Source organism: Monodon monoceros, unplaced genomic scaffold, assembly GCF_005190385.1.
Source record: "Monodon monoceros isolate NGI ecotype Baffin Bay Population unplaced genomic scaffold, NGI_Narwhal_1 Super_Scaffold_15, whole genome shotgun sequence".
Lineage (NCBI taxonomy): Eukaryota > Metazoa > Chordata > Mammalia > Artiodactyla > Monodontidae > Monodon > Monodon monoceros.
In genome coordinates this window covers 50,913,182-50,937,737 of record NW_021703771.1, presented here as the reverse complement: position 1 = coordinate 50,937,737, position 24,556 = coordinate 50,913,182, and the positions used below count along the sequence as shown (strand labels likewise).

Sequence of the window (24,556 nt, the reverse complement as noted above, 5' to 3'; positions counted from 1 at the left end):
AGTTGCTCTGAAAGCCAGAGAGAGCACCTGTCCTTGGGCTCTGACACTTGAGAAAAGTAGGTGAATGCTTCCAAGATATTAAAAAATGTTTACATAGAAATGAAAGCCTATTTTCATAAGCAAGTACTATACGGGATTGAGAAGAATGATTCTCCTCTAGCCAATCTTCACAATTCCCTATTTTCTGAATTTGATCTGGTTGATCTGTATACAATCTACTTGTGAAGCACTAATAGAATTGGCTTATTTCAAGACTTGGGTTCACTCATATGCTTATTTCAGAAGACTTGGGTTCACTGATATCTCTATAACCTACAAGTTAGCATGACTAAGAAATTATATTTTCTTGTCTGTAAAATGGGGATGGCAGCTTGGTTTCTGGTCTGCAAAATTTGTGACTTTACTTCATCTTTTCAAATAAGACAAATTTTAGGACACAAAAAGCAGATACTAGGAAAGAGATTCCACCTACCCTTCATTTCTTACTAAACATAATGTTAAAATACTATTCGAACAATGCTATGGTCTGTCTGTCAGACTTTGATGAGAGTAGAGTCACTGTAAGTGATGTAAAGTAGGGAATTTATTTTGTATGGCTTATGCATTCATGGGAGCTGATTAAGCAGTCTAGGTGAGGCTGTTGCAGTTTACCTGGTACAGGGTCAGAAGTCAGCAGAGTGGAAGATAGTGTAGAGGAGAAAAAATATCTTTTTCATCTCCCTTTCTAAATTCTAGGCTGGGGCCCCTCTAACAAAAGACAAATTCACGAGAGAAAAGCGCTCATGTTTATTTAATATAAGCTTTATGGGACATAGGAGCCTTTCTTCATAAAGAAGTGAAGCCCTTAAGAGGCAGTTAAACCTGAGCATTTTTATGCTAGGTTTGGTGATAAGTGGAAAGCGGAGAAAAAATGTGACACGACGAAAAAGGGTCTGAGCTAAGTGTAGCAGATTGGAGGACACAGTAAGTCCTGTTCATTCAGATTCCTCTGTGCATTTGAGGATAAGGACATTCCTTTCCTCTGGGTGTAGGGAGGGCCTCTGTCACAGGAGGGTTTTATGACCTGCTTTAGGGGAGGGTCAGAAGGTTCTTCTTGCACATGCTATTTCTTCCATTCCTTCAGCTGAAAATATTCAATATGCTAAGGTGCCACATTTTGGGGTAGCATGTCCTGAACCCCATCACTGAAAAAGGCAGATGGAAAAAGAATAGGGGAGACAAAGGACAACCTGGAACCCTCATTTGACTCTCACCACCTCAAATTACGATGACGTGGGTGAGCTGCAGTATAAGCTGGTGCCCTCCACCTGCTGAAGGAGATGCTGAAGGAGGAGGGCCAGTCAGTGGGAACTGGAAGAGATGCAGCCTGCTGCTGTCACACGTCAAGACCAGCCAGCGTACCTGCCATAATGTGCATGAGAGGTGACAGCACCTGCCCTATACCAACCTTCAGAGAGTAAACAGTGGCTATTACTTCTATTTTGCCTTCCAAAGCTTGTGCAAATTTCTCTTGTACCCAACTGTTACCTGGAACATTCATGTAAGGGAATTCTGGGAAATGTAATTCAAGTTTAGTGACTTGACAGCACACAAAACCACCCCATAGGATGACTATATAATTTATCATCCAAAACAGGCACTTGTGAGTGTGAAATGGAAAGCTATGAATATTTACCTCAGGACAGTAGGCACAAACCAAGGTGTCTGATCACCTGGATATTATGTCTTCCGAAACCCCAAGTTGGGGTGGAGGGGCAGAGTAATGTTCATTCCTTAATAACTGAGCCTAGGGGGTCACAAAGGCTGCTAGAGGCATCGCCCCCAAGCTTCTGTAGACTCAGCCAGGAAGTCCTTCCAGAAAACGGTGGCGTGCCATGATAATTTAATGATTCTTTCAGGGTCAGAATTCGTGGTCTTTTGTTGACATTCCTTACAGACTTCTTTGCCTTATTTACAAAGAGACAACTTTCTCTCTAAACAATAAATGCGAGCAAGTAGGATTTCTAAAGAAATGACTACAAACTTAGTTATTGGTGCATGTTAATGATTTTCCTCTAGGTCAGAATGTACGTGAATAAATTGTAGTAATTCGTGGCTTTTCTTACCTAAAAACAAGGGTCATAATTTATTAACATCTTCATCCATAAGAAGGGAAGATCATTATATGGCTGTACCAGGGGGTCTCAAAGCACGTTTAGTAATTCTTGCAGGCATTCCGCAAAATATACTTATTTCAAAACAATTTTGAAAGAATTAGATAAGATAATCTATGTAAAACATACCCGCCTGGCACATAGGAGGCACTCATTAAATGCAACTTGAATTTGAGTCTTATTACCAGGAAGTAAGATCAGTAATCTGAGAAGAGAGCAGCAAGAATATGATGGTAGGAAGCATCAATTTCTTATGAAAGTCTTGCAGACATCTCCTGATGTGCCTTTTAAATAGACTTTCTAATGAGGTGTGCCATTTATCTACTGCTCTTAAAAATTAATTTCCCTGATATTTTTTTTCCCCTGGCACTTAGCCCAGTAAAACAGGTGTACTGTTTGTCAGGCTATGAGTTTAGAGGAGCAAAGTGATTCAGGGAAGACCCAAAGTCAATCAGAATGTTTAAATTTAACATTTAATGTTATATATATATATGTATATGTGTCTGTGTGTGTGTGTGTATATAGAAATGCCTGTGTGACTGCATATGTGCGAATATGTTATTACATTTTAGGAGACTTGGAAAACTGGGACACTAAATGCAACATTTTAGACTTTCATCAGTTCTCATGTGTACTGAGTTTTCAAGAATAGCTGATATTTTTGTGCTTCTTATCTGATTCAAGTCTTATCTCAAATCCTACATTTTCTGTTCAATGTCCCAGGCCTGTTTGGTCTTCTTGGTCACTACATCTATAAGGATGCATTTCATTACCTGATTCCAATCTGCTTATAAATACCTCAAGGAAAGAGAAGTTTTTATAGTCCAATGGTTCCCAGATCCTAATCAGAGTTTGTTGATTCTTCATGAAATGAAGAAAAAGATAAAGAAAAATATATCCACTTTAAAGATGTGTCCTTAATTCTATTGTTCCTACGTTTTTGGTCTTAAAATTCTCTTTTGAAATGATGATAATGACAGATATTTCTCCTGTTACAGTTTTTAAATGACATTTTCTTACAAATAAAAAGTTGGTAATTCGACGTTGGGCTCCAGGTTTTTGCTGGTGGCAGATTTCAAGGTCAAGAAATCCAACTTTGATACCAATGCTCTATACCACTCATTTGAACCTTAGCAAAGGAGACTTTATATTTATAGATGTATCTAGATGGATACAATTATAAATCACACAGCATCTTTTAGTGCTGTGCTTGGATTCACTTCCTTAGAGAAACCTTTCCTGAACTTTCAGTGTAAATCAAGTCACTCTATCCTAATTCCCCATTATATCATTTACTCTTTACACACAGCACTTATTACAAGTTACATACATTTGATTGTGTGTGGTTACTTATTTAATATCTTTTTTCTCTACTGATCTGTTAGGTTTGCAAAGAAAATGACTGTCTATTTTATTTGCTTGATTTTTCTAGTGCTTAGAAGTGTTTAGCACTGTGAGCTCAATAAACATTTGAATGAATGTTGAGATGAAAGAATGAATAAATAAGTAAATAAAGGAAAAGGTGGTAGTGTTTTTTACACTCTGAATGCTAAGTAATGAGCAGTCGTTCTTTATAGTTTATGATGATTTTGATAGTGTTAAGATTCACTTTTTAAACCTCTGTTTCTCTGATTGAACCTTAAGCGTCTCAAAGGTAGGATTGTCTCATTTATCTTAATATTCCTGTTAACCTGCTTATTGCTTGGCACACATTGTTTAGTAAAATTTGTATGAGCTTAACAGGAGTTATTTGCTAAGCATATATAGCAAGCAAACAAGCAAAACTATACAACAGTAATAATAAAAGAACACATGGACTTCAAGACCCAAGTGAAGTAGTTGAATGCAGGCTCTGGGGGCTAAAGTACTGGGTTGAAGAAGTCCTGACTCCAATTAGTAGCTGTGTAACCTTAGGGACATGACTTCCCTGTGCCTCAGTTTCATTCTCTGTAGGCAATAAGAGTATCTGCTTCATATGGTTCTGTGAGCATTGAATGAGCTAATATATACAAAACATTTGGAATTTTGAATGGCACATAGTAATTGTTAGATAAATTGTAGTTGGTATTATTTTAATTTATTCTTCATGACTTTAAGCTTATTCAATATTTCAGAAAGATGAATAGGCATATTTCAAAAAGATGAATTGACTACATGATTTCCAATTTTAAATATCATTTGAATATACATAGATTCTACCAATTACACAATAGTAATCCAATGATTAAAGTATTCTATTTTATTTTCACATTTAGGGAATGTTCTAGCCATTCTGAAATGGCTTATTATTTTTATATGATATAGTAAGAACATAATTCATGACCCTACATTCTCCATTTTAATTGGTTAAAAAAAACTTTAAAATTATTTCTTTGAGGACTTCCCTGGTGGCACAGGGGTTAAGAATCCGCCTGCCAATGCAGGGCACAAGGGTTCGACCCCTGGTCCAGGAAGATCCCATATGCCCCAGAGCAACTAAGCCCATGCCCCACAACTACTGAGCCCACGTGCCACAACTACTGAAGCCTGTGCCTGGAGCCCATGCTCTGCAACAAGAGAAACCACTGCAATGAGAAGCCCTTGCACCACAATGAAGATTAGCCCCTGCTCTCTGCAACTAGAGAAAGCGCGCACACAGCAACGAAGACCCAACACAGCCAAAAATAAAAAATAAATAAATTTATTTTTTAAAAATTATTTTTTTGGCTAACACTGAGCAATAGAATAGCTAAAGAGAATATATAATATAGTCAAGGGTTTCCAAAACCAATCCTTGACTTGATGAAATACATGTTTATTCAGTACGTAGTCAGGATATGCTAACTGCTGTATGAATCCCAAATCTAATATCTTTCTTTTTCACTGGTCTGCTAAATTTATAACATAATGATCCAAGTAAGTCATCTAACTGGAGTACTATGATATTTTGACTGTTCTCCTGCTACCAGGAAATTAATCCTATTAGCTTGGAAACAAATCTATAGAAATCTATAAATCTACAGAAAACTTGCTTTCTCATTCCTTGTTAATACATGTAACACTGGGATTGTATTTATACTTAAGATATACATTTTTAAGAGGAGGAAGGAAAGTTAATTTTTCAATTAATATAATAACATCCACACCATGATTATTAATAAAATTATAGTAAGACTCTTCCATTTTTATACAGATGCTTGACATGAATAAAAGAAGCCAAAAGTTGTTTGTGATTTTTGTTTCAGAATGTAAAATGCCCTTTATTTGACATGGGTCTAGCTCCAGCTAGCTGGAAATATTCCAGGCTTAAACACCTGCAACACAGTTTTGCCAGCAAAAAATTGGTTGATTGGGGTCATATTGAGAAAGAGAGGTGAAATGTACATTTATTTGCATTAATGCTTCTTATTGCCTCAAAAAGTAGCAGTTGAGGAACAGCAAAGGACAACTTAGAAACATATTTTGAAACTTTTAAATATTGAAATAGTCACACAATTAAAACTAAAGATGCTTGTGTTTAATTTCATTAGGGTTCCACACAAGTGCACATTTCTAAAATACTGAAGTTAGTTAATAGTAAAGATGAGTATGGAAAATTTCAATTGAGAAAATGTTAAAAATCAGAAGGAAAATGCTCATGCCTCAGATGTTGAATGGCAAGGATTGGAGCTACACTATGACTATTCAAATGTAGATTAGAAAACTGACAGTCATTTCCTTGTGCAGTCAATAAAACAATTAGCTCACCAAAACTGCTTTTAAATCAGGATCCTAGTTTTTCTTTGCTTTAAATTCATCTAAATATCTAACATCTGCAAGTATTTTATTTTTTTCAAAATTGTAATTCAAATGGGTTTTATCTTTTAGAATCTAATGCATTTCAAGAGCTTTGTGTTCACCCTTCATTTTATTTTATTTTTTGCATGATTCTCACTAAAGGATGGAGAAGCCTGATCATTGCAATCTAATATGGGCAGTATCCAGAGATCAGAGGTAGGAGAGAGAGAGGAAGAAGATGATGAGAGATGGAGAGAGAAAGGGAGAGAAAGAGAAAATGACAATGTTTTGGGAATCTGTGTTTATCTGGGATATTAAAAGATAAACTGAGGCATATCCAGAATTTTAAGAATATAAGCAAAAATTGATTTGTATCGGACAGCACCAAACCCAAAATGCTTAGGGAGCAGTCTGCTGACAGGAGTTCAGGAAAAACTTTTACAGAGAAGAGGTGGAAGCAAAGCAAGGAAATCATTTGATTGGCTACAGCTTAAGTGTTTGCCTTATTTGGGAAAGGCTAGCTGGCTCTTTGTGACTTGTCCATAGGTTTGATTTCTTAACCTTGAGACGCTTAAAGGCTTAGGTTTTGTTTGCTGTCAAAGGCTGCTAAGGTATTAGAGCCACCTCAGTCTAATGGCCTCCTTGTTTAATTAATTTAACAGAGAAGTACAAGTTATTGCTTCAGGAAGATCTTGTTTTATAAAAGGGCTTATCACTCTTAAAGAAATATGTGGGGGCTTCCCTGGTGGCGCAGTGGTTGAGAGTCCACCTGCCGATGCAGGGGACACGGGTTTGTGCCCCGATCCGGGAAGATCCCACATGCCGCGGAGCGGCTAGGCCCTTGAGCCATGGCCACTGAGCCTGCGCGTCCGGAGCCTGTGCTCCGCGATGCCCGCGTACCGAAAAAAAAAAAAAAAAAAAAAAAAGAAATATGTGTGTCTGGGTGTGTATGAGAGGAAAGGGCCTCGTGAAGGTATGCTTTCAATGTGGCTCCTTCCTGTATCTTCACAATCTCCCCTCTATTCCCTCCTTCCGTTCTACATGTTTATGTGTTTTCTAACTTGGAAAAACCAGCAAATTTCCCTCACCTCCCTATATCTCTATTTAGCTACAAACCTTTTTGTTTCTATCCCTCTAGCCAAGCCCCTCAAAGAGACAACCTGACACTATTCTGTCACTATGCTGAAGTGTCTCAAATACACACTTGACTTCTTAATGAAAAAAATCGAACAAGTGAACAAAAGAACAACTTGCATACTTAACATCTTCATCTTGGTTAAGCTTTTCAGCACTAGAACTGCTGAACTCCTGACTGGCACTTGCTTAGTAAAACCCTGTCCTCTTATGACTTTTATAGCTCTTCTTTGACACCATGAGCTTCTTGCCCCTCTTAGACAATATCACCTTGTACCATTGCTTTAGCTGTGATGACTTTGTGTTGCCCATACAAGTGATGAGTAAGCTGCCATCATACTTAGCCTGCTTATCTTTAATATATGTCTCTCAATCTAGTAACAGGATCAACCCTTCTCTAAAATGGCCAGATAGTTAGATTTAGAGGCCAAAAACAGTGACACGGTTCAAAACAACTAAAGCATGCAAGATAAGTTTTAGGAAAATGTATTTTTCCCACCATGGGAGTCAGTAAGCTATTTTATTTTGAAAAAAAATCAGCTCATCAGCATTTTTATTTTCCCCTTAATTGACCTACTCACCCAAGAAGTTTGCTTATAACTGACTTTCACACATAATGACTTCCCAGTCCATATCTTTAACCCTAATCTCTCTCCATTTTTCTAATTGCGTTGACATTCAGTTGGAACATCAAACTCAAAATTCCTAACTGAGCTGGTTATATTGGGTTGGCCAAAAAGTTCATTCGGGTTTTCCATACAATGTTACAAAAACCCGAACGAACTTTTTGGCCAACCCAATATTTCTTTCCAGGTCAGCCTCCTAGATTACAAATCCAGTTTCCAGTTTCTTAAGTCAGAAAAGTGGGACTCCTCACATACTTTCCTCTTTCCCCACTACCCATGAACGTTCAGTGATCAAAAAGAACCCATTCTACTTTCCAAACATCTGTTGATTCTGTTCTATACTCTGTACCTTGTCTCTAGAACTCTTGCCTTGGTTTCCCCAAAATTGTTACACTAACCATATATTTACTCTTTGCCTCTAATCTTGCCTCTGCCTCCTTTCTCATTCTGTGGCCAGATTACTGTAAATGGCAAATCTCATTTTATTATTCCCCTATTTAAAATTTTAGATGTCTTCCTTTAAATATAAATATGTATATGAAATAAATATATGAAATAATGAAAGTATAAGCCAGAATTAGGTAGCTGTCAAAAGAAGAGGACAGTATAGCAAGGGATTAGGATGGCAACAAAACTTTTCTTAATATGTGCTCTTAAATGGTTTTGACTTAAGGAACTTGTAAACGTCATTTTATAATTTTAAAAAATTTAAATAATTAAAATTAATCTCTAAAATTTGAAAATGCACTGAAGCAAATGAACCTAAATCTATATCAAGTTATTTGCATAACCAGAGAAAATAATTACTTTAAATAACTTTAAAACATACAATTCTGACTCTCTGTCCTTAGTATGATATAGTTCAATGAGGAAAAGAAATGAAAAGAGATCTAAAGCTCTATTCACTGCTTTTATTGTTATTAGTAGTATTGCTGTCATTTTATTTGAAATTGTTATTGGTATACTGTAGAAAAAAATGAAGTAATTAAGTTGATATCATTAAGAAATCAGATTTTCAACAGAAGAGATGTGAGTTTAATAGCAAAAGTGGTGTGTGAAAATTCCAGATTTTACTTGGAAATGTCAGTGTAAACACATGACTGAAATTTCATATTTCTTGGCCAAATCCAACTCAATGAGCACCCCTGCTGACCAAATTTTGGTCTCAAAATACCATTTCCCAATAAAAGGAACTGTGATTCCTTCAAGAAGTGGCTGATTCCATACTTGGCAAAAGAAAGATACAAAACTTACTTTGGACATTTTTTTGTGCCTCAAACAAGAAACTATCAAACAAATTATGGAACAGACATGCATGTTGAAGTATTTATGGATCTGGGATTAAGAATTTAAGTATCTAGGATTTGCTTTAAAATATTCACTAAACTAGAAAAAAGAAAAGATAAATGTGGGAGAGAAGAAATATAAATAAAACTGGTAAAATGGTAACTATTGAAGCTAGGTGTCGTGGATTTGTATTGTGTCATTTTGGCTAGGATAAAACCATGTTTTCTAGAATTCCCTCTCCTGCATAGTTGTGGGTTTGTGTGAGCCAGAAGGATCATTGTGTGAGAGATTTGAGAGGCAGAGGCAAGCAGGACCAGGGAGGTCATTGCAGGGGACCAGGGGCAGTTGCACACGCCTTTTGTCACTGATCCCTTGACTCACCTTGTTGGCATGGGACAGCAGCTGCTCCTGCAGCGACCCCAGCACCTCCCAGAGCTTCCTTTGGCTTCTTCACTCCTGGCCTAGGTACATATTTAACTCCATGAAAAGGGTGACAGCTTCTCCTCTTTGAAGAGGGAAGTTTGGAGGTCTTAGGACTGATGCAGTTTCCAGTGTGTTCTCTCAACCCTCACAGGCTCCAGATTCCACTGCTTCCTTTACTTTTTGCCCATTTTTTCTTCCTGAGTGCCTCTTATTTTGTCCTCAGGCCCCAACACCACAGACATAAGTAAAAATCTTTCATAGTGTGATGAATATTAGAAGAACCATGGGAATTTTATGAATCTAGCTTTTTATTTTGCCATATTCTGAGGAGTGTTCACTGAGAGTAAGGATAAAAGGTTACAGGGAATTTCAACCTCTGTATATGGTCTATGTTAAAAATCTAGTGGAAGGAAAATCTATGCAGAGATGCTTGATTTTGAAGTTAAATCATTTATGTAATTCAGGGCAGGTGATTACATACAACTATTTTTTTAAGTTTTTATACTTTTAAAATATAACATCTGTTATTGAGTATGGCAATATCCTGGTACTCACTCATTTGTAAAAGAAGGCATTTAAACATAGCAAAATGAGGGCTTCCCAGGTGGCACAGTGGTTGAGAGTCTGCCTGCCGATGCAGGGGACACGGGTTCGTGCCCTGGTCTGGGAAGATCCCACATGCCGTGGAGTGGCTGGGCCCGTGAGCCATGGCCGCTGAGCCTGCGTGTCCGGAGCCTGTGCTCCGCAACGGGAGAGGCTACAGCAGTGAGAGGCCCACGTACCGCAAAACAAAAACAAAAACAAAAAAAAAACGAATGCAAAAATCTGGGATGAACAATATCAAAATTTTAAATAAAGACAGAAGCATTGTTACTGATTTTTCCTTTTGTCTCTGGCTTCAGTATGGCGTGGTTCAGCGCTAGGTAGGAGAGCTGCACTTGACTCAAGTTCTTTCATTTTTAGCCTTTGCCTTCCTCAGTGAGTCAGTCCTCATGGTTATAAGCTGCTATAGCAGTTCCAGGCTTTATATTCTCATGCAGCAAAGTCCTTGTTCCCCCTTTTAACAGCAAGAAAAGCCCTCCCAGAATCTCTCATCCAACATCTTACTACAGAACCAATTGCGAATTCATGGTTTTGTTTGTTTGTTTGCTTTTTGATTGCAGTATTGCATAGTAGTTGAGTCATACCCTGGATGGTGCAAAATCTGGCTCCGTTACTTACTAGCTATGCAGCCTTAGGTATTTTATTTAAGTCCCCTCTGTCTCAGTTTTCTTATATTTAAAATAGAGATGTCTACCTCATTGGGTTTTTGAAAGGAAAAAGTGAGTTAGTGTACATAAAGTTCTTAGAATGGTACCTGGCAGGTAATATACACCCTAAAAGTGTTAGCTACTACCATTTTTATGATGATCCTTATTTTAATGTATGTAATTTAACTCATGGAAACATGAAAGGTAGAGAAGTACGATTAAAAAAGAAAACATCTATAAAAGTTTTAGTTGCATTGTATAATATTATCCCCACTGTTATAATTTGGATGTGATGTCTTAGAGAAGGGATAAGAATTAACTTGAGGACTACTATCTTTTTAAAGATATATCTATATCCATATCTGTATATGTTTTTAAAGTTGTTTTCCATGTGACTGAAAGTCAGAAGCTGGTCTCAAGATAGCAAAATATTTTTTTCATGAAAATAACCTGGTTTGACTATCTTAGAACCAGGCAATATACATGTCTGCAAAGTGTATATATAGTGCATTTAAGCATAAGGATAATTAAACTGATATCTGTTTTGTTGGATTTTATTGTTAAGTTCCTCAGTGAACACTTAGAAAGAAGAGGAATGGGGAAATGGTCTCAATCTATTCAGATCATAAAAATCCCATTTGCAATATTCTTCCATTAGATATAAAATATACTAGTGCTAAAAATGCCTTTAATGGTACCAGTCCAGTCCAGTTCCTTACACATAATTCTTTTAAAACTCTCAAATGCAATTATAAAATTCCACTTCATTTCCTTTCTTTAAGGTTTAATCTCACCTTTCAGACTACCATATCTTGCTCACATGACACTCTCCAGAATGCAGTGAAATAAGGTCCAAAGAGTAAAGTTGTCACTGAATCATAGAGGTAGGTTTCCCTGAGACCAGTTGTAACTTGGCATCCTTGTGATGGGTTGTGAATCCTGTGAAATTAAAAATTTCCCCAGAAACCTTATCTCTAATATTACTTGTCCCTCTCTATGGCATCTTACCCATCAACATAAAAATGGAACATTCTTCCCACTTGAACAACTTAAGCAATGGAAACCCCACTATGATTCTAGTCCTTCAACTATTGCCCAATCTCTGTCATTTTACAGTAAAATATACTTACTACCTCTAAATTCTTCCCATTTAGTCTTGAATGTGTTTCACTGAAATTGCCCTTTGAAGGTCACCAGTGACATCCTCATCATTAAATCTAAAGCTCTGTTCTCACTCTTCATCTTTCTTGACCTATCAGCAACATTTGCCAACTGCTCACTTTATCCTCACAGAAACAATTTCTTGACTTGACATCTAGTACATTATACTCTTTTTTTTTTCTGCCTCTCAATTAATCTCCCTCTGTGTCTCTTTGTCTCTGTCTGTCTCTCTTCTCTCCTCAGAATCCATTGCTGGTTCTTCCTCATCTCTCTGACTTATCTCACTGTCTTGTAAATGTTGGCATGTTCCTAGGTCCACTCCCTTAGTGATCACATTCAGTGTCATAGCTTTGAATGCTTTCTATTCTTTATTGAATTTCCAAGTTTCAGCTAGAGCTTCATTTTTGTAGAACATATTGAGACATACAAATGTCTACATCTCCACATAGAGTTCCAATAGACAACTCAAGTTTAACAAGTTTAAAACTCAGCTGCTTAAATATTCTGGGCAACAAACCCTGTTTCTCTCCAGTCCTCCCCATTTCAGTAAATGGTATTTTCATCCTTCCAGTTTCTCAAACCAAAAACCTTGAAGTTATTCCACACCCCTCTCTTTCTCTCACATCCAACAGCCATACTGTCAGTCTATACATTAATTCTATCTTTTAGATACACTCAGAATCTGATCACACCTCATCACACAAACTGGTACCACCCATATAGAAATCACCATCTTCTTTCCCTTGGATTATGGATTATTTCATTTGGCTTCTTACTGATCTCCCTGTTTCCAACCAGGCATTCTTTCAATCTTCAACATGGCAAATGTTACATAAATCAAATCACTTTTTCCTCTGCTCAGACCTTCCAATGACTTCCTATCTCAATCAGAGTAAAAATCTAATTTTGGCATACTTAACCCTTAGAAAGTATAATATGTTGATATAATTCTAGTCCCTTAAGATGTCAAAGGGAGAAGAATCCCTGAAAAGCTTAGTTTTTAAAATTAAGGAAAACATAAATCTAAAAATTTAATTACAGATTGATGAAAAATCAGGTGCAACTTAAACCATATTTCTAGGTATATCACCTCTTCAATCAGATCTTAAAGGCTACCCTTAACCCTTCAGAGCAACTTTCATGTAACTAGAATGAGAATAACAACATATTGGAAATCCCTAATGTGTCTGTTTTCTTGCTTGCATTTTTATTATTTAATCTTTTATTTCACAAACAGTTTATATCTCCTAGGATATAAGAAAGGGAAGATTTACAGACTTCAGTTTTTCCTAATTCTATCCATTGAAGTTACTAGAAGTAACTTAAATGTGTTAAAAGAATAAATCAGGAAAAGCAGCTTTTCTTAGTTTCTTTGGGAATGATTACAAAACCTCTTTGTTTTTAATTACTTTTAGCAAGCTCTATTTCCAAGATTGGCTCAGATCCTCTAAAACTTGTACATGATGCTGTGGAGGAAACCACGGACTGGGTCTATGGCTTCTTTTCTTTGTTGTCTGACATCATCTCGTCTGAGGGTGATGAAGAAGATAATGATGATGGAGACAAGGACACTGATAAAGGTACAAAGAACATAGAAATATATCTAACTGCTAGGACCAATGATTCATACGCATTACAATAGTTTGCTTAAGTTTAAGCACACATGAGCACTTGGGTCAGGCTAAACCAAAACGAATACACTTCAGAGTGCAAATAGCCTATCAACAGGCTGCCAAACTCAGTAAATTGGTCTCTATATGGCTTTCATCTTATAGCTTATCTGCCATTATGGCAAAGATGTCAAAATTGAATGCTGCATTAGAGTAGCATTATGGTAGAGAGGGACTTATGCGATCCTACAGAACCACAATAGAAACACATTTATATGCTTCTTCAGGAACAAAAATTGGCTGCTATTTCCCAAGTTTGAAAACTAAATATACGTATAAATACGTTATACATATAATTCATATTTACAGTCAAATAGAGAAAGCAATCCTACTAAAATCACAATGAAAGTTAATTAATTGAATCAAATGGAGATGTAGAACGGAGGGACACATTCTAAATGTCACAACAATTATGCAACTAAACTATTTACTCTCTAGAATGTATTGATGATCAAAAGGAAATAACAAACTTAAACCACATGTAAACTGCTATTGAGTGGATGTGAAAAGAACAAAGCGTTGTAATTCTGCTTTTTAGATGGCATTTTTAAGATCAGCCTTACTCATCAGAAATTACATATTCAGCCTTGACTACCAGGAAAGCTCTTATTATTTTAGTCCTTTCTATGACTTTGTCTGAATTTGTATTTTTTGGCTCCTGTGAGAGGTCGAGATGAACAATAGAGGACTGAAATGAACATGATATACGAACTATAATGTATAATTTGGATCACTGCCACAATTTTATTGAACTCATAAAAGTGAAACTATCTCAAATAAATGTACATAGGCAAAGTGTATACTTAAAAATTGGAATTTGGAAGGCAAAGTAATATATGAACTACTATTATCAAAACTAATAGATGGTTTTTTAAAAATGAATGAAAGAAAATGGGAAAATAGGCAATATTATGCTCTGCTGAAAGTTTTTCTAATTTACTGTTTTTGCCTTGGTTTAGGAGAAATAGAGGAGCCTCCCTTGAAAAAAAAAGGTTAGTTGTGTTGACCTTTGAAAAAAAGTATTTTTCTTTTATGGTAATGTTGATTTTCACCATAACTTAAATAGATTTTACTTTGTTACAGACAATTTATTTTTAATGTAGAGTTTTTGTTTAATGGTTAGATTAAGATTTATAGTTAAGAAAAGAAATACTCGATTCTTTCCAATGAAGCTAATCCCATCATTTTTAAGTTGATTATTTAATTAATACCTTCTTCAGTAGATGTGCAAATCAATCTACACACTGATCAATGTGAATTTGAATTGCAGGAATGAGGGGTGAGTTCTATAGTTTTCTAAATGGCCCAGAAGATGAGGATGCCCATGATCTTTATTATTCTCACTGTGGCCAAATATATAGATTTTAAATTTTTATTCTTTTTCTTATGTTATTGTCAGTATTATTTTTCAATTTTAGGTGATATCTATTGGACAGGGAGCTGAGATAGTGTGGAGGATAATAATCTTGAAGGCACAAGCATATGCAGTCAGTATGTACTATGTGTCATCCCAAAGCAGCAGAGTCATCTGGGTGTGCTTGGCTGTGGTTTACAGGGATTCCTTGAAGGAATAAGCAACGTCGTCAGTCACTGAATGGAATGATCATAAATCCAAAAGATGGGAGCAATATGACTGGGAAAAAGGGGTTATAACTGTGGGGCAAAAGCCTCAGAGATTTTTACAGGAAGGGGTAGGAGTTATGTCTAGAAGGAATAATAGGGAGCAAAGGATACCATCCTGAGGTATATTTGGTATGAGATAGAAACATAAAAGCCAGACTTAATCCAGTTAGTTATTGCTGCACATGTTGGGCAATAGCTCTTGGGAGTATTTATTACAGAGGAAAACTTGCTGGCCTCTGTTGCTATATCCCTAGACCTACTGTGAGCAAGCAATAGGATCCAAATTTGGAGCTTCGGGCTTGCCTGACAGATGATGATAACCTCACTGTTTGGGATAAAATCTACTTAGTGTATGTTAATTTGGAAAATTTGTATCTGTAACTTGCCCAGTAAAAGGTAAAGTAGTGAAACTCAAGTGTGGAACTGCCATTCAGAAATGAAAGTGTTTATGAAGCTATTGAGAGCAGAAAGGATGGGTTGCCCTACTCACAAATCCATGGTGAGAACCCAAGAACTCAAGACATTCTTAAGTCATCAAATCCAGGTATGGAGAATCTAGATTAGTTTATAAACTTCTTGAGGTAAAAAGCAGAGTCTTTTTATAGCTGATCTCCAATGGATACTGCCCAGAACATAGTCAAAGTTTAAGCTAATGAGTTACCAGTGATGGTCTGGAAATTACAGCTTGTATATATATTTATTCCATTTGGATATGGAAGAGTGAAAAACAAATATTTTCTTATTTATAAAATAAATTCTACAAGAATATCATATAAGATCATATTCTCCATAAATCAATATCTAGTATTTAATATAGAATCTGTTCATTGCTTTTTATTTGAATTTTCTGGTGGGATTATTTTTAAATTAAGTTTTATGAAATGATTAGCATAAGTTGCAAATACACGCAAAACTGTTTAATTATTGTTTTTAAATTATTGTATTGCTTTACCAAATCAACAGAAAAACTGTTAAATAGTTGTTTAAGATACTTTTAAAAAATGTCAGTAATGATCATTAGTTAAAGCAGTCTAAAGGATATATATATTTAAAACCATGTACACTAATGTCTAAAAGGAGAATTGACTAAAATCACCTGAATATATTTTCTTAATATTATTATTTACAGAGTTACATGAGAAAGTGGACATTTAAAGCAACATCTTATACATCCTACCTTGGGTACAGAGGCTGTAATAAACATTAGTTATAAAAGAAATATATTTAATTGCAATTATTTTTTATTTAAAACCTTTTCTTTTGTAGAGTCATAGAAACAATGAATTTTAAATCAGTATGTGATATTTTACAAAGCATTTCTAATACATATTCTGCTTTTAAAAGTATATTTTTAATGTTATTATTTGGGAAGAGATTCCATGAGCTTATCTCTATCCTATGATGAATTATTTCGTAAATTCTATATTTTAAAATTGTGGTTTAAGAAGTTTTTTAGGTTTTTTTTGATAATCTAGAATTATATCCTCTTAAAATATTTGATTTTCACCTGTCTAAATGAGTCTTTATTAGTCTCTTCATTAGTACTCTTTCCCATTCAGACACATTCAATGATATTTAGCCATTTTATATTACCTAATTATCAGGCTGTGACATTGTTTATTTGACTGTCCTGTATCTATATGAAGCATTTTATTTAAATGTGCTTAAAATGTTGGTTTCATTTGTCCAGTTATTGCTATTTTTACCAAAATAAAAATTTAGCTACCTTGTTATTTATGGGTGGAGTTTGCAGTTTTAATTTGATATGGAATAACAGTACAGTCAAATAATCTCAGGGTTGCCTGGTTGATTATTAAACAGATTATTAATATGGTTGAAATTTTTGAATCTGCTCTTCTGTGGCTTATGTTGTTATATATAAATATAGCTTTAGGGTATTAATTGTAGTACCTAGTGTCTTTACATCCTTCATGCGTATTTACTTTTCAGCTTGTCAAAAATTTTGAATATTAAATTCTATTTCAAATACTCCGTGATGCAGGCTGAAGGCACTGAATCATTGTAAAATATTACATTTTTATTGTATAATTACTTAAAACATAACTATGAAAACCAATACCATTGTAAATTATATATTCTGGAACAATTCTTTGCTATGTAGGGTGGGTGTGCTTTGTTTACCTAGAATCAGCTTGTTGAGTAGCATTCTTCACACCAGGGTACGTATCATGGACATGTTAACACCACACTTTCCAAGGGATAAACGAGTGAGGATAGCATCAAAGGAATCAAATTACATTTGTATTCTTTCCTAAAATTGATCTGCCTGAGAACATATCCAAGGTTATCATAGTAATTCTTCTATGTTACGAGATAAAGAAGTGTCTTTCACACATCTTCACATTGCTAGAATGCCAACCAAAGAGACCAATAGGCCTTCCTGTCCTATCTTGCATATATCTGCTAAAGGAGAGGCATGGTGCTGATACTCAGGTGTTCTGTGTCATGATGGGATGTTCTGAAGTCAGAGATAAGGTAGAGTGGGGAGATGGGAACAATGGCAAGTTTTATTTAATGGTTTTGCCTTTTATTTAGCTGAATAATGTGAAAGAGTGCATTGCTCTTGAGGGAGACTCCCTTGAGAGCAAAACAAAAAGAACATCCATAGGAAATACTGAAAGCTAAAAATGGCTTTTAAAAATTTAAATGTAAGCAGTTCTTTTCAGTTATTCTCAATATTTGTTCCTAGGAAGTGTCACTGGTTTGAAACTACTTTGAAACAATCAAAGCAGTGTAGGTTAGTGACACTAATTCTTTTAAATATAACTGAATATTTCTAAGGCAACCAGACTGTTAACGATGCATTGAATAAACCCATGGATGTCACATTTCTGATGCATTTCAGAATAATTCTGTATTGTTCAAAAAGAAATTTAAAACTTACCTTATGTAATTAATTATATTATGAAATACTTAATCTAACTGATGTCAAACCTTATCATATATCATTTAATATAAAATGTTTAATATTTTGTACCTCCTATTGACAAAAAATTAAATTATATACTATTTGCAGAACCATTTCACTATGTGTATGTATATATATATATAGATGTTTGTATGTATATATATACATAATATATTATGTATCATTTATTCACTATATGTTTTTTATTATATGTATTTTCTACCTCCTACTAACAAAAAAATCCCCACTATATGCCAGCTGGCTGATCAATAAATATATATATGTAAATGTATAGATTTAATATATATTCTACTTTGCCTATAAATTATAAAATTTTATCATGATATCTAACAAAATTATTGGAGTTATTTCTTTTATATTTGCAACTTTAAAAATTATTCCCAAAAGTAAAATATCAAAATTTGGTATCACCCTAACATGTATATTTCAGGAATATCAAATTTTTAAAAATACTCCTAGCTCCATAAACAACTAAAAATTTTACTTATATGGTACCTGACATTAGTTCAAGTAAAAAAATGTGCAGCGGAATATTGGTTTGTCTTGTTTTATAACTTATTGTAAAATAAACATATTATATTAAATCCAAATAATTTAAATATGTTGCAAAATTTATTACTTTCATAATAATTTCCTCAAAATACACACTAAAATTTTTTTTAAACTGAAAAGCAAAATTATATTTTTTTGAAAAAGGGTAAGTTTGATTTACGTAAGAAATTTGAAAACAAAGGCTGGCTTTGCCCATTAGTTAACATGGCAAACATTTTCCATGAAGTAAGTGAGCGGCAGCACCAAAGTTTAGATGAAATATACCTAAAGCAAGAATTACAATTGAAACATAAAGCAATATCATTTTATCCTAAATTATTACATTATACAATTTTTATTGAGTTCTAATTAACATACAATATTATATTAGTTTCAGGTGTACAAAATAGTGATTCAGTATTTTTATGCATTATGAAATGTTCACTGCAGTAAAACCAATTACCATCCATCACTATACACAGTTGCTACAAAATTATGGACTATATTCCCTATGTGTACATTACGTTCCTGTGATTTTTTGTTTTATGGCTGGAAGTTTATACTTCTTAATCCCTTTCATCTATTTCATCTGGCCCTCTCCCTGCACCCCCCCCCCCCCCAGTAATCACCAGTTTGTTCTCTGTATCTATTGGAATCTAAAAAATAAAATAAACAAACAAAACAAAGCAGCAACAACAAAAAACAAGCAACCAAATTAAGAAATGGGCAGAGGAGCTAAATAAACAGTGTATTTTAAAGCGAAGTTAAAAATATATGTCTATTCAGCATAGGCAGCTTAGCATTTTTCTATTTCTTTTTCAAAAAAAAGATACTGGTTTCTCACAAACCTAATACGATTTTTCTTTCATAGTTCTGTATTAACATTCATGTGATGTGGACTTTTCAGATTATGTAAACATTCATAAAAGTATAATTTTTACTAGGGATAGAGCTTTTTAATTTTTTGTACTAACATTTCTAAGTGCAACGTAATGGATATACTTATCTCTTTTTACAGTTTATTCTTACTTAAACCTTAGTCTATAATAAGTCTGTATGTAAGAATAATCATTACAGCATTTATGTTCTTTGAAATATGTAATTTTAGGAGACAATAATAGTCTCTTAACAAGAAATTACATTTATAATGTCACTTTCTGACATCTAGCTTAAAAGTTAAGAAAGAATACTTTTAGTCCTTCGGACCCATACATACTCATTTTTTTGGGAAGGAAAAATTGATCTTCAATTTTGGGGACATGGTGGCCTTATGAGCTAAATTATCACTTGCCTTTGTGGAAAGAGCCAAAACCCCTGTACATTATCTTGAATTTCCTTGCTTTCCAACTACTTGCTCTTTGAACTAAGGAACCATCTTGAAGTTTGAACAGGACCCAAATATGAAGGCTGATATTCTGTGAAATTGTTCCTGATGCATGCCAATGGCAGAGGAAGAAGCTCTTCTTTACTTAGAGCAAAACAAATTACATTCTCCTTATAATCGTGTTTTAAGATTTCCCTAAAGCTCCTGGGGTTGAAAAGAGCCCAGTAAATTTAAACTCAGTTCTTTCATTGTGTATTTTTCTCACTTTATTGAAATCCACATTAGCTCTTTGCAGTCAGGGTGAAAAAGGAAGAACCAGGGAATCTGAGCTTCATAAATATTCAAGACTTTAGGATTAGGCCATTCAGAAGGCTGTATCACGTCACTGGGAGTAAGATAGATGGACATGTTTCTGTGCCAGAGATTTCATTACATCCATCTTTGTTGGCAGCTTAGGTGCCTTACCCCAGGCAGAACTTTAAGTGTCTGAAAAATACTGTGAGTGAAAAAAGGAGGGAGAATGGAAAGGTGACTAAACTTGTTAAAATTCGTAGCCTCAGAATACTGGTTACTAGGTTGGCCCTAGTAACACCGTTAAGTAGATACATTAATCTTTGGACGACTACTCTAAATAAGTCTAGATTAAAACTCAGCTCCATAACTGCACTGCTGCATATTGCCCTCAGGCTGCTCAAGGAACTCACTGCTTTATCTTCTGGTTGTCTTGCCCAATATTGATCAGACCTGTGAGGACAAGGGGCAAAACGCAGAGAGAGCAGACAGTGAGGCTTGGTGATGGGATCAGAATGAAAAAGGCTGAGGAGAGATCTGATGAATGATCCAGAGACTTACTTCTCTAAGAAGTTGCAGCTGTAGTGAACCCTGGGCCCAAAAGAGCTCATTTCTATCAAGGCAAGCAAACTGGAACCACAGTGATGGAAATGATACTGGTAACACTGGAGCCTGAAGGAGCAAGCCGATGAAAGCAAGGGATTAAATTTTGGTGCCAACATCATGGAGAATAAAAAGGCTGAGACAGGACTTCCCTGGTGGCACAGTGGTTAAGAATCCGCCTGCTAACGTAGGGGACGCGGGTTGGAGCCCTCGTCCAGGAAGATCACACATGCCGCGGAGCAACTAAGCCTGTGTGCCTCAACTATTGAGCCCGCGTGCCACAACTACTGAAGCCTGGCGTGCCTAGTGCCCATGCTCCGCAATAAGAGAAGCCGCCACGATGAGAAGCACACGCACCACAACAAAGAGTAGCCCCCTGCTCTCCGCAACTAGAGAGAGCCCACGTGCAGCAACAAAGACCCAGCACAGCCAAAAATAAAATAAATTAAAAAAAAAAAAGAAAGGCTGAGACAGCTCGACTCAGGCCCAACCATTTTAAGTAGCTCCTGTTGGAGCAAGAATAATCTCAGGGTTGCTGCATTCCTATCTGGAAATAAGATTGGGTGTGTAATTGAGAAGCCTGTGAATGAGAAACTGTTAGGTTTATATGTATTGCAGATTCTTTTCAACTCTGTACGTTCCGTTTTTCAAAATCACGAGAGTTTGGTCTCTTGTGGAAAAAAGTAAGTCCAGTTAAGACATCATTTGAATCTGATGCACGGAGTTGAGAATCACTGGTAATTTTTGTTTTGCTTTTTTTTTTTTTTTTTTACTACCTAACATGTAGAACAAAAGAAATAGAAATTTTGAACCCTTTCAAGTTAGGTGGAATAGCATATCCCACTTTTAACTCCTGTCCCAATATTTTTCTGTTGAAATGAACATGATATTTGACTGTCAATATTTTATTATAGGCATAATTGTCAATTATATAATGTCAATTTATAGTTGATATATTTTATATAAACATCTGTGGATAAGTTAAGGCAAAGTGTTAAAAATGCACAGTGTTTTAAATTTTATTATTATTTAGCTTTACAGTGTTCCAGAAAAACAATATTAAAAAATCCTGACTTATTGGCACCCATATTGATCACTGTAGGAAGAAATGCTTTAAAAATGCATTGGTAACATGCTTTTAAGTTTCCTCCATGTCTTTTCATGGCTTGATAGTGTATTTCTTTTTAGTGCTGAGTAATATTCCATTGTCTGGAGGTACCACAGTGTATTTCTTCATTCACCTACTGAAGGACACCTTGGTTACTTCCAAGTTTTAGCAATTAAGAATAAAGTTCCTTTAAACAAACAAAAAAACAAACAAAAAAACCCTACTACCTTTTGTACAAGTGTTGCAGTTTACAATACCTTTCACATACATTTTTAAATTTCCACAAATAGTAAAATTCTGCAACTTTCTCCAACATTTCTAATAGAAAGTAAAAAGGTTGAGAAATGCAACATTTTACTGTCCCAAATTTTCAACCACACTCATTTTAGTGTTTAAATCATTTGTGTGTCGTGTCTTAAAGAACTGGTGAGATACTATCTACCACAACTTTCTATATTGTGCAAGAGTTGATAGCTTATAATCTTGCTTAAACATTTATTTTTTAATTCAGTATATATTTATCGAGTGGTTAGTATATACCAATTATTATTGAAAATTTACTGTGGAACAAAATAGACATAGTTTTTGCCCTCATCAAATTTAGAATTTAGTGAGGGAGACAATAATAATAATAGCCAATATTTTACATGATGCTTATTAGATATCAGGTGCTGCTCTAAATCCTTTACATTTTAACTTATTTTAATCCTCATGTAAATCTATGTGGTAGGTACTATTATTAACCTCATTTTACAGATGAGGAAGTGAAGTTCACACAACTAGTAGGTATGAGAATTAAATTTGAATGAAGCAGATTGACTCAAGCATTAGTTATCTTAAACACTAAGCTGCATTTTAATACATGCCAGCGATGACAATATTTTTGTATAGATCTTTTAATAGCTTATGTATGTCTAGGTTTTCCTAACGAAATGCATTTTTTTTTTTTTTTGTGGTACGTGGGCTTCTCACTGTTGTGGCCTCTCCCGTTGCGGAGCACAGGCTCTGGACGCGCAGGCTCAGCGGCCATGGCTCACGGACCCAGCTGCTCCGCGGCATGTGGGATCTTCCTGGACCGGGGCACAAACCCGTGTCCCCTGCATCGGCAGGCAGACTCTCAACCACTGCGCCACCAGGGAAGCCCACGAAATGCGTTTTTAATTACACTAGAATACTATTGATTTATGCCATCTTTTGTACGACAATTATTCAAATAATCATTTAATGACCATTGCAATCCAGAAATAATGAATACTCTAAATAATACTAATTTTTTATTTTTTCTCAGCAAAAGAATACATTATTATATCTGCTTCTCTTGTTTCCCAGCACTTCACAAGTCTGGTGCTGAGACTAATACCTCTTCAGAGACATTGGACTCTAACCCAATTGCTTGTTTGGCATTAGACTTTAGAAAAACAGCCTGATTTAGGAGGGTATATTTTTTGGTTATCACCGTTGAGTTATAAAGCATGAAAACCAGAGTTTAAATTCTTTGAGTTCCTTTAATTAAAAAAATGCATTAAATTGAGTTATTTGTAGTGAGGTGGATGGACCTAGAGTCTGTCGTACAGAGTGAAGAAAGTCAGGAAGAGAAAAATAAATACAGTATACTAACACATATATATGGAATCTAAAAAAAAAAATGGTTCTGAAGGACCTAGGGGCAGGACAGGAATAAAGATGCAGACGTAGAGAATGGATTTGAGGACATGGAGAGGGGGAAGGGTTAGCTGGGATGAAGTGAGAGAGTGGCACTGACATGCATACACTACCAAATGTAAAACAGATAGCTAGTGGGAAGAAGCTGCATAGCACAGGGAGATCAGCTCGGTGCTTTGTGACCACCTAGAGGGGTGGGGAAGGGAGGGTGGGAGGGAGATGCAAGAGGGAGGGGATATGGGGATATAAGTATACGTATAGCTGATTCACTTTGTCATACAGCAGAAGCTAACACAACAATGTAAAGCAATTATACTTCAATAAAGATGTTTAAAAAAATAATAAATAAAGCCTAGCATGATGAAGTATTGGTTTTAGAATGGGAGATGAATAATAACAATAAGAATCTAAAAGGAGACTTCTACTCTTTTCTCCACTTCTCGTATTCACATATACTTCCCTACAGATAGTGAGAAAGGGGGTAGGGGAAAACCAGGACTAGTGAAAGAAGTCAGAATACACTTCCCATCTTCTTTGGAAGTAATTTGCCCCTTCTCTTGAGTGCCCCTCATATCATAATGGACAGAGTAAACACTAGTGGAGAACTGATACATTAGGTAAGGTTACCAATAACTCAGGGAAACAAAGGGATCCTTTTCATTGCTTCCTGACACATTGAGCTAACTGTCACTCTTTTCTCCATTTATTTTTCCCTTCTCCAGTTATCAAAATTCAAATTGACCATTGTACCTTTAAGGACCTTGGACAGTCTCACACTTGGATTGAGATACTTTGACCTCTGTGCTTTCTAAGCCACAAAACAATCTTTGAGGTTTACTGTTACCAAAATGGCGTATCATTCCAACTAGAATCTGTTGCTGAGACTTATCATGTTCTCAGGTTGGACTCTAACCTATTGGCAAAGCACATACATTTGGAGGTAAATAATGACCACTTTGACCTTCTTTGTCCCTTGTATCCAGAATTGGTTCAGTTTAAGTGAA

General features: G+C 35.5%; 1 protein-coding gene across 1 annotated transcript in view; it reads left to right on the top strand.

Annotated features, from left to right (window-relative positions):
- TRDN (triadin) overlaps nt 1-24,556 on the top strand; it is a 118,327-nt gene that overhangs the window by 64,826 nt on the left and 28,945 nt on the right. Inside the window, exons 3-4 of the mRNA XM_029224121.1 lie at nt 13,206-13,370; nt 14,420-14,452. Of these exons, the coding sequence (XP_029079954.1) occupies nt 13,206-13,370; nt 14,420-14,452 (198 nt within the window). The remainder of the gene's footprint in view (nt 1-13,205; nt 13,371-14,419; nt 14,453-24,556) is intronic.